Source organism: Camelina sativa, chromosome 20, assembly GCF_000633955.1.
Source record: "Camelina sativa cultivar DH55 chromosome 20, Cs, whole genome shotgun sequence".
NCBI classification, from domain to species: Eukaryota; Viridiplantae; Streptophyta; class Magnoliopsida; order Brassicales; family Brassicaceae; genus Camelina; species Camelina sativa.
The window spans coordinates 12,959,443-12,970,206 of record NC_025704.1 but is presented as its reverse complement, the minus strand read 5'-3'; the positions used below and the strand labels follow the sequence as shown (position 1 = coordinate 12,970,206).

Below are 10,764 nucleotides of genomic sequence, written 5' to 3'. Positions count from 1 at the left end.
TTTGTAAAATTCTAGGTTAAAAATCAGCAATAAAATCAGGTTTAGATTGTTCACAAAATTATTAAATCAAATCTCTTTGCAGAAAATAATTTTGCTCATCAAAAGGTTTTATCAGGAAAACAATTATATTCTCATATCAATTTATTTTCCTAAGGTATTAATTCTAGATGGCCAATCAAGGATTAATATGAAGAACAACCTAAGATGAAGATCTAGCAAGATAAAGAATCCTAAATAATCAGATCTAATAATTCATAAAATCTCTGTGAAAACCCTAAACCTAACAAGCAAACTACTCAGACATATTCAATAGTTGTTTAAAATTATATCCCTTGGATTCACTATATATTATCCATTTAGGGTTTAGATTTTTTTTCAAAAGACAATCAATTGAATCCCTTGGGTTTATTGGAGGAGATAATTTTGGCAGCGGAGATGTATTGTTAATCGGGAGCGATGAAGATGATGCAGAGCACGAAAAAGAAAAAAAAAAGGTACAATCGTCATTTCACGTAACAAAAAGGCCTAAATCCGTAAGCACGGACAGAAATGCTCTATTTCAAACTTTTTGTGGGACAAAGACCCATTTGAACAATAACCCCTTGATTAAAATTGGTTCCGCCTGCTCAAGAGTTTTTTCTTTTGAAGTTTAGGACCTTTTTTGGTCGCACAACTAAGTTGAGTTTGATTCATAGACTAAACAACTTTTGGCTCATATATATTAATGAATTGAGTTTTTTTTTTATGCGAGTGCGATTTATGCATCGTATAGTTTTGGAGCTAGACTGCAAAATCGTGAGTAAGTATACCGAATCAAGAAGCTTCACATTAGATATTTTTGTACGTGAAGAATTCACACAAGAAACCGAAGCAGACGAAAGTGAAAAGCTCTTAACATAAAAAGAAAAGAAGATATACAAAGTTGTGCTTGACATGCTCTTAGATTATTGATGTTGGTGAAAGAGACCATGAAATGATAACTCTTGTCTCCCTACTTTTACTATTGGAAACACTTTTTTTTTTCTTTTTCTTTTTGGATATATATTTTCATCTGCATATTAATTGTTGAAGGGGAGTATTATTCCTTTACACTCTTTTTAATGGATGGCATTATTATATATAATTAGTACATATATAAAAATATTAGGAATATCACAATCCTGATCATCACTTAACACATGCCCAGCGAACCAAATATGGAGATTTACTTTCCTTGCTTTACTTCCACTTGCAGTAAAAGTCAACAAATCATTTTAAACAAAGTATTTAAGAATACTGATCATAAAGTTTTGCCCAAGAAATTAAAATTGATTTTGCGCCACCCTATTAGTCATTTTACGAGGTTTTCTTTTAACACATGCATGGTATAAAACTATGCTCAGTCCAAAATGAAAATTATATAGACTAATTCGTTTAGAAAATAATTCATCATTAGCTAAAAAAAAAGTTACTGAATATTTGTTTTGTCTCGTATTGTACGTTCTTACCTCAACTTTAATTTTTGTCAACTATACGTTGATAATACACAAGATATACACTTGATCGTACCCCGCTATAAACACTGATTGATCATAGATCTTACACTAACTATATAATATCAGTAAACAACGATAGATACATTTTTGCTTCTGGCTATAATCTAGCGATGTTATTATCCACTGAAAAAAGAAGAGAAACTGAGCTGTTTAGATTGTTATTTTCACGTGACATTTGGTAACGAGGATGTGAGTAGTGAGAACTTTTTTGTTTTCTCTTCTTTTTTTCCACGAGTAGTGATCGGTTTAATAATTGAAAAAGGGATTCCATATAAACTTTTCTCAATATTTTGGTGGGAAAAGTTTGGTTACCTGCCTCTTTTGCTGACCCTGGAATCCACTTCTCATTGACTATATATATGCTTCTTTGATTTATATACACAAAATCGAAAAGAAAAAATGGTGTTTGAAGAAGCATTCGTTCCCGCTCTTTTCGGTGCTACTCGAATTTTCTTGGATAAAGACAAGAAGTGGTGTTGCACATCCCAAGAAAACCGAAGAAGAAAACAAAAGACTTTTAAAGAGTTGAGACTATAATGTGAGTGAGTGAGACCAAAGTCAGTAAACTACGATCTTGGTCTAAGGTCTTCCACCAAATACTTCCGGCAAAAGAAGAAGAAAAGAAAAGAAAAAACTATATATTAAAAAGAGATACACCCACTTATATTATGATTTTAATATTGTTCCACTTAGAAATTACTTGATATGAGTTGTGAGATATTTTGCTTTATTTTATAGTTATATTAGTGATAAATCATTTCTAAAATAGTTTGCGCGTTGTAAATAATAAAGTGGCGTTGGTTGAAATAATGTAGCAAGATATGATACAATCATGTGCCATCATTTTATTTATTTAATTCTTTTAGTTGATTAAATAAAATTATTGAGAAAACTCAAAAGAGAGCTACCTGAAAAAGCTCGATGTGCTTTAAGCAGTCCAATAAGTTTTACTAATATATAAAGTCCTTCCCTCCCTAACTCCTCAAGTTAAAATCCATTCTCTCTCACTCTCTGTCTCTCGCACACACGAACAGTTTATTATAGAGAATCAAAAGATCTTCTAAGCTCAGTTTAGTAGAATTTATGGATAACCAAAGCAATGCTCTTCTTGGCTGGCCTTACTACTCTCAGGGAAAGGTAAATTTGTTTTTTTCTTTATATATATGAGTTTCCTTTGTTTCTTTTAAACCTTAGTGAGTGAGTGAATAGTAAAAGCATTCGGCTTTTGTATTATGTCTGCCTAATTTCTTGAGGGTGTACTTTTTCTTATTCTTTGCCTATCTTAGATAAATCTAGATTTTGCATAAGGTGGTTTTAATCTTCAACTAGATCATGAGTCATTACTTGATGGGCTAAAGATTTTTTCTTACTCTTTCTTCTCTGACCAAAACTCAATCATAGCAAGTGACAATGAACACCATTTTTGGGAAATTATGGGGTATTCTCTGTTTTGTTTCCTCTGTTTCTTTCTTTTGTGTGTCTGATTGTTTTTGTTTTACTTTTGTTTTACAGACAACAGAAGAAATAAGACAATCTCTACTATACACAACACTAGAGCTGGACCAAACAAAGATGTTTGCGTATGATGAAATAAGAAAGAGAGATGAGCAATTGATCCATCTCAAAGACATCTTAACCAAAACCATCAAAGAAAGAGACGAAGCTCTAGAGAAATGTCAGCGTCTCATGTTCGACAGCCACTCACTTCAGCAACAAAAACACATAACTCCTCCTTCATCTGGAGCTTCAAGCATTGAAGACGAACAAGTTCAGCTTCAACAACTAGGATCCAACAAGAGCTTCTCATCCTCGGATTGTGAGGAGAGCATTATGTCACCCACTGATCATATCATGAACCCACCACCATCTCAGCTTGAAGAAGTTTCAGGAACTGAGATTATTATGGATCCATTGTTTCCAGACAAGCCATTGCCTGAAAAGGGTAAGCTCTTACAAGCTGTTATAAAGGCAGGGCCATTACTTCAGACACTCCTCTTAGCCGGTCCATTACCTCAATGGCGCCACCCACCACCGCCTCTTAAGACCTTCGAGATCCCTCCAGTTACAGTCCAATGCCCAATTGTCAACAATGGTTGTGGCAAGTTCAACAGGAAAAGAGTTTTCTCAGATGGATCCTATTCAGAAGCTAAGTATCAGAAAGTTCTTCTCCACTGACCGGGAGCTCAAAACAAATTCTGGATACTGATCTTTATTCTTGCTCAAGTAGTACTAATAGTCATCTAATATACCATTACATAGGTCAATTCCAGGATTAATCTCACTTCTAGGGTTCAAGTGAAAGTGATCTTTTGTACATTAGGGCTTTTTGTTATGCTCCATTGTGGGAGACAGAGTCTGATCCATTTAGGGTTTAGATTTAGAGTGCTGAGAAAGTAAGAAAAAAAAACTCCCCTGGTTTAACTCTAACTAAATGAGAGTGAATACTATGTGAGAGAGTTTGCTATTTTACTTCTTTCTCCAGTTATGCTTGTGGTTGTTTTTTCTTTCTTTTTGTTGGGGTCTCAAACCCAAAACCCCAATTTCTCATTCATGTTTTGGCTCCATGGTTGTGAAACTAGAATAGGGGTTTCTTTTGTATTCTATGATTTTTCCCTCTACAATCAGTTGGGGATGATTTATGTTAAATCTAAATGTATTATGTGATTCTCTACTGTGATGTTATGTTCTTGTCTTCATAATGGATTTTCTATAGTAATTAAAATAGGTTTATCTTGCGGCACTTGTGTTTGAAGGATTTAATTGTTTTTGTTTTTGGGGGTAAATGGGTGAGAAGTCGTTGGTAAGCCCAACAACCAAAAGGTCTAAAAGCCATTTCTTTGTCGGTTCGGGTAGGTCCCGAAGATCTAGAGCCGGATCTTCTTGTCCATGTAACACATAAGTCTACGAGTGTTAAAAAATAAATAGTCCACTCATGGATTGATTTACCTTTTTCAGTATATTAGAATCAAAATAGTGATGTATACGACTCAATTCTTTAGAAGAAAAAAAAATACAACTTCAAGAAAAACATACAACTCGTTTGTTATTTATATCTTGAAACATGAGTCAAGACTCAAGAGGCACAGAACTAAAACAGTGAAGTAATATACAACTCATTTTTCTTACCTTCAAAAAAGAGCCAAAAGAAGGAAAACAGACTACAGTGAAGCAAGCAAGTATCAAACAACCAACACTACAAACTAAAACTAGGGAAGGACAAGACACAAAGGAGAAAACCAAACCAAGTGGGTGTATTAAAGTTTTTAAGTGACGTGGAGACGCTTATAACGGACGATCACGTTCCCTATAACTCCAACAACCATAGCATTCCATTCAGTCTCAGGAAAAGGTGACACTAACTCAAGGTCAAAGTTTCTCAACAAGTGACTCCATATGGCTTTGATTTGCATGTACGCAAAAGGTCCACCAAGACACTCGTGCCTACCTGCTCCCAAGGAGATGTATGAGAATGGACCAGCTAATTTGTCTTCTTCTCTACCCGGTGAGAATCTACCGGGATCGAAATTGTCTGGATCTTTATAAACGGTTGGCGAATACAGGCGAGGTTGCGACAATATGACCCTTTGGGATCTCATTTGTTTTTTTTTTTTTTTTTTTTTTTTTTTTTTTTTTTTTTTTTTTTAATAACTCAGGAGTTATCCTAAAGGCTTCCTAGGCCCAAAGACTAATCTCTTGGAACCGGGGAAACCATGTTAAAATTCGAACCCCCGTAGCTAATGTTACTCGAACCCAGGTGACGGGACTTTTCTCCCTTACCACTGGACCAAGGCGACTTGGTTGATCTCATATGTTTTTCCTTCTCGAGTTGTCACATTGAAATCACTATGTGAGGCTCTCATCAACATGATCAGTGGAGGGTGAAGCCTTAAACCTTCTTTGATGCATCTAAACAGAACATCCATTTCAGATAAGATATCATAATTGATCTTGTCCCCATGTTTTTCAATCAGTTTCTTCTGCTCGTCCTTAATTTGCGGCTAATAAGTAGCGTTTGTCTCGCATGAGATAAGCACCGGTCCATGTTGAAGTGATAGCGCTTGTGTGTTGGCCAGCAAACAAGGCAGCAATGAGCAAGCCAGTGACCTCAGATTCAGTTGTTTCTCTACCGTCTTTGTACTTTGAGTCGATGAAACATTGTAGCATGTCGTGCTCTGATTTGTCACCACTCACCAGAACGTTTTCTAGATGCTATGATTTTGGAAAAGATTTGTGCAAGCTTTGCTGTGGCGCGGTCGCGACAGCGATGAGCTGGAATGGGAAGGTACGGGAAGAGAACACTAATGGGAAGCATTCCATTGTCAAGTTCGTGGAACAGTGCAGAGACATCATCAAACAGTTGTTCACGGACTTCTCGACCTAGAAGACATCTACTTGGTGTTAAGATGATGAGACGCTCTAGCTCAACACTTAGGTCCACTTCACCACTCTCTCCCCGTTTTGAAAAGTAATCCTGACAAGATCAATGTACAAGGGTTTCAGAAATATATCTATTCAAATTTTGCAAACCAAACAAAAACAATAATATATATTTGTTTTAGAATCCCTTATCAAATTCCGACTAATTATTTGTTTTTTTTTTAATCAGAGGTGATCGGGACTTTGACCATGCACTGAACTATCTAACTATTTTGTTTTTGAGAACAAACAAAGATAAATAAGATTTTTTTTCAAAGAAAATTGTATTTAGAATTAATTAATCATTGCACTCTATTAATTTTAGCACCACTTAAAAAAAAATTAATTTTAAATGTTAGAATTTGTATCAAAGTTTTATGTTATATGTAAGGGTAATTACCGCAGCTTCTCTAACCATGGGATCGACATAACCTCTTAAGTTATTGATTTTGAGAGCATCAGCGAAGAACCGAACCTGCTCCATCCGGATGGGATAATCAGCATCAAACACAACTCCGGGGCCAAAAGTAGGCACGTTGAATCTGTAAACTTCTTTCTGGCTAAGTTCCGATTCAAAAGCGTTGAAGAAATGCTCCGACACTTCAGGACCAATCAAAAATGTTATGTTCTTGTGAAGAAGCTTCACCGTGAAAACACTTCCAAGCTTAGGATATTCCTCTCTTAGCATCGAGATTGGACCTTTCATGAAGCGGATAAGAGTTCCGATCAAAGGAGGCCACGCTTGAAGAACGGGAGGGACACGAACACTCTTCTTCTTCTTGGAAGGTAAGGATGTGATGAGTTTGGTCACAACCATTGTAAGGAACAACACCACAATAACCACACAACTCATATTCAAAACCTTGTAAAAATACTCTTCCATTTCCATATTTTGGATTTGCTTCACAGATTTAACACTGCTCAGCATAACTCTTGTTTTACAGCTTGATTGCTTTTGGAATTTTAGGCAATAAATAATTATGTCCGACTATAACCACAACACGTTAGGTTCTTTAGCTTCACTTGATCAGTACAAACGAGTACGTTATTAACAAACACGTAGAAAATATTATGCTCATGTGTCAGAATGATGTCAATTACATGCATATAGTTAGTACACGATTAGTGTCCGAGAAATGTTCTCAAAAGTTCCTTTTAAAGATTCTCCCCTGTCCCATAAATATTGAGTGATAAAAATAGTAAATATTGTACAACTTATTTTGGGCTATGTTAGTGGCTATGAAATATTGGATCCAAACTTATCTTTGGATCGTTTAGACTTGCGAGTTGGATAGGCTCAAAGCAGCTTTTGAATTTTGTGCTGATATAAACAACCAGATGCATTGATTGACTGATACTATATAGTTACGAAAATACAAATAATCTCTCTCTTGAGAAATTTAGATACCAAGACTAGCACTGGTTAAAGAATTAACCGGTCGAACCAACAACCTGAGACACTCCAGAAGAGCAAGAGTGACTATCAGAGCCTCTCTGCGTCTGTTTCGTGTTGTAGGAACCGCAGCTACTGCATTTATGCGCGATAAAATGAAACCGAACGTTAGTGTTTGCGCTGCAGTCATTGCAAAGAATCCATACCTGATTCAGTACATCAAGTCCAAATCAGAATGTGCACATACACAAACACAAGCAAGAACATGATATGGAATTATATTTCGTTTACCATCTTATTCTCATACAGTTTTGGCATTGGGTATGCGGCAACCTGCAAAATTTGAATGTAAAAAAACTTAATAAACATTAAAAGACCATACAAGAGATTGAAACATTAGATTATGGAGTCTTACCTCTTCATCAAGTTTCTTCCACAAATTGGACATGTCACATATGGATTTGGAGCATACAGGGCATGTGTATCTACACAATTCATCAAGAAAAGTTTTAATTCTTGTTTATTAATGACTTCCTTTTATTGGCTGCATAAAGACTTGAGAGGTCTTTTTACCGGTTATGCAGCCCCATATCTTTCGTGCATTCTAAATGCATAGTATGACCACATTGCAGGACAGTGATATCTCTTGTGGAGTCAAACAGATACTGAGAACAAAATAAAACCAAATCAGGATACCATTAAGTTACACTAAGAAATGGGGTGGGTTTTACTCTTGTACCTCGAAACAAACAGGGCAATTGTGATGCATTGCGCCTTCGACACATCGGTGCTTGTCCTCCATAACCTTGGAGTAGCAACATCCTGTTTCAAGGATAAAAAATAAGATCTCCAAACAACGAAAGACGCAAGAATTAGTGGAAACAAGCATGTGAGGTTTTGTAGTCTCTTACGACATCTTTTGCAATGGAAGAAGTTTTCTTCTCCTCCAGTCCTATTGAACACAACATCATGAGATTACATATCAACTTCGCAAGTTTGAATTAGTAAGCACAAATTACAATGCCAGTTTAAAAGTGAATATATACCGGCAAATCCCACACTCATCGCAATGATATTGCTTCTTGGAAAGCTGAAACAACCAATCTGAGTCTCATTACTACAAATTCCAGCTAAAAAAGGGCGATAACTCGATTACAAAACTTACATCATCGTCAAAGAATTTGCATTTTGAGCAGAAGTACTTCCCCATACATACACCACAATTGGAGCAATTTTGCTGAACCTAAAGAAAACAACCAGAGTTCAGCATCAAGAAACATGTTATATACACGAATATCAAAATGTGGATAGATACTCACTTCTTGTTCTGTCTCACAGAGTGAGCATACCACCTGAAAAAACACAAATCAAGATCAATACATATTGCTATCACAATGAACAAAACATAATCAAAATATTCAGAATTTTTCAAAACCTTTGAAACTTCATGTCGTGGAAGTTCATGTCTATGCATCTGTTCAATGTGAAGAGAATCCTATTGAAACAAACAAACACATTAGTTCTATATTATAACCTTCGCTCTATAACCAAAACTTGTTCTTCACAAAACACAGACACATAAGTTTTATACCTTAGCTTCGTTGTGACAATGTCTACAATCAAAAACCTCATCACAACATGGTGCTCTAATCTTACATCGTCTTCTATAATGTGAGCACCTGAACACACACACACACACACACACACACAAAACATGGGATCATCAAAATTCAACTAAAGGTTGAAACTTTAGCTTTTTCGTTACCCCAAATAATAAAATTGAAAATTAAAAATAAATGGTTGGTCTTTACCCGTAATGCCCAGATCCAATCTCCATAAGATTCGCAACCTGAGAACCAAATTCTTGATTTTGTTCATTTTCCTGGAAACCCATCTCCATGTTTTTTACTTCAAAGTTTTAATCTTTCCTACTTTCAAATCAAACCCAATTCGAGATTTGAAAAGAGACTTGTGGAGACTAACGAAAGATTGATAAAGAAACGTAGTTTTGAAGAACCAAATGTAAATAGATATGTATATGTTTGTTAAATAAATCAGAGAGAATCAAGTTGAGAGAGTTGCAGAGACGGAAAAAAGCAATCAGGTAGAGATTTGTTTATATATGAAGATGAGTGAGATGACTCGGCAACACGCCAGATTTTTTAACTTTGCCTAATCCATAGATTATGAAATTATGACTCTCTTATTTTTGGTATATATAATTTAAGGAACATAATATTTTGGTAAATATAATTAAAGGAACATACTTAATATATAAAAATCTCCTACCTGAAAAAATATATACAAAATAATATTCCACTAGGTTATGTAAAATATTTATAAAAATTTCTGTAATCTAGTAAAGAAATGAGAAAATTTTAGAATAGTGTTTATGGCCTTAGGATGGATTGAAGTACAGAGATTTTTGGTTGGACTTTTGTTAAAATATCTTTTTCTTTTTTGTATTATGCAAATAAAAGTCTTAAACCATCATTTTTATAATAAAAAGCTACAAATATGAATGAAAAAGGAGGGTTATGTAAGAGTTATTTGGTCAATATTTAATAACATAGGTAACCCTCGGTTTTAGATTTGATTCAGTTGGCGACTTGGCGGGACCATTTAAGAACAATGGTTTGTGGTGTGGGTCTCACAATGTCATGTCCTGTCTTTTTTAAAAGGAGGAACAGGATAGGATTGGATCATCGATATGATCTTCTTCCACTTGGTGACACGTTATGGGTCCATATTTAGTACATAGACTTAAAGAAGTTGTGGAAATTTTTGTTTTATTTTAATAGTTTGATAATTGATATTATTAGAGTTGTGGCCTTGTGGGTAAGAGTGTTACGGTGTGATGGTTAGAACGGTTGGAGCAAACAAATCTATATGTAAATTAGATCACTTTTTATTTACTATTCATTAAACGTAATCTGTAGTGGTGCGGTAAAAAAAAAACCAGAGATAAAACCGCGGCGGACCAACTGCGGACTGCTTTTACATACAAATAGAATTAATGCGCAGCGATTTATTATCCGTCTTAAAAATAGAGTGGTTTAAACTACAGACGGATTTGGCTGTCCTGACTGCAGTTATTATTAAGATCCTAAGAGTAGTAGCTAAGTGACAAACTCAATAACGGACCTTCAAGGGTCTTAGATTTTGCTTATCTTTTGGGTTTGTTACAAAAACATAACTGGTTAAAAGGGGCGGTAGGGAGTAAGGGACATGATAGACATTGATCCCAAGAAGGCAAGAATCAATAATTGTCTTTAGGAATTAGGAGTATGAATGTATGATAGAAAGTTTTAATAATACTTTTTTAATATGTATTTGTGAAAAGTGCAAGCAATAGTTTTTGTGAGACGGATAGTGTTGCGTCGTTAAGTACACTGCTTTTTTTTTTTTTTTTTTTTTTTT

General features: G+C 35.1%; 2 protein-coding genes and 1 pseudogene across 3 annotated transcripts; 1 reads left to right on the top strand and 2 right to left on the bottom strand.

Moving 5' to 3' along the window:
• LOC104770643 lies at positions 2,458 to 4,259 on the top strand. 2 transcript variants are annotated; one of them, XM_010495099.2, is made up of 2 exons: positions 2,458 to 2,672; positions 3,048 to 4,259. In XM_010495099.2, the coding sequence occupies exons 1-2, from the start codon at positions 2,619 to 2,621 to the stop codon at positions 3,708 to 3,710; spliced, it is 717 nt and encodes a 238-aa protein (XP_010493401.1). In that variant the 5' UTR covers positions 2,458 to 2,618; the 3' UTR covers positions 3,711 to 4,259. The 2 variants fall into 2 exon arrangements, with proteins under 2 accessions (XP_010493401.1, XP_010493402.1); XM_010495100.2 differs by lacking the exon at positions 2,458 to 2,672 and adding an exon at positions 2,690 to 2,973.
• LOC104770642 lies at positions 4,768 to 6,932 on the bottom strand (annotated as a pseudogene).
• On the bottom strand, positions 7,244 to 9,548 carry LOC104770641 (E3 ubiquitin-protein ligase MIEL1). The gene is made up of 12 exons (XM_010495098.2): positions 9,156 to 9,548; positions 8,936 to 9,023; positions 8,780 to 8,839; positions 8,664 to 8,696; positions 8,510 to 8,587; positions 8,391 to 8,434; positions 8,256 to 8,296; positions 8,084 to 8,166; positions 7,918 to 8,009; positions 7,760 to 7,829; positions 7,636 to 7,677; positions 7,244 to 7,550 (listed from the first exon to the last, which is right to left on the bottom strand). Exons 1-12 carry the CDS (start codon positions 9,242 to 9,244, stop codon positions 7,383 to 7,385), a joined length of 888 nt encoding a protein of 295 aa, XP_010493400.1. The 5' UTR covers positions 9,245 to 9,548; the 3' UTR covers positions 7,244 to 7,382.

Excerpts from the sequence above, each read along its gene's own strand:
- LOC104770643 (XM_010495099.2), top strand. The coding sequence starts at position 2,619 with ATGGATAACCAAAGCAATGCTCTTCTTGGCTGGCCTTACTACTCTCAG. Across the intron at positions 2,673-3,047 it reads CTTACTACTCTCAGGGAAAG|ACAACAGAAGAAATAAGACA; the intron begins GTAAATTTGTTT and ends TTTGTTTTACAG.
- LOC104770641 (XM_010495098.2), bottom strand. The coding sequence starts at position 9,244 with ATGGAGATGGGTTTCCAGGAAAATGAACAAAATCAAGAATTTGGTTCT. Across the intron at positions 8,697-8,779 it reads CACGACATGAAGTTTCAAAG|GTGGTATGCTCACTCTGTGA; the intron begins GTTTTGAAAAAT and ends GTGTTTTTTCAG. Across the intron at positions 8,588-8,663 it reads TCTGTGAGACAGAACAAGAA|GTTCAGCAAAATTGCTCCAA; the intron begins GTGAGTATCTAT and ends TGTTTTCTTTAG.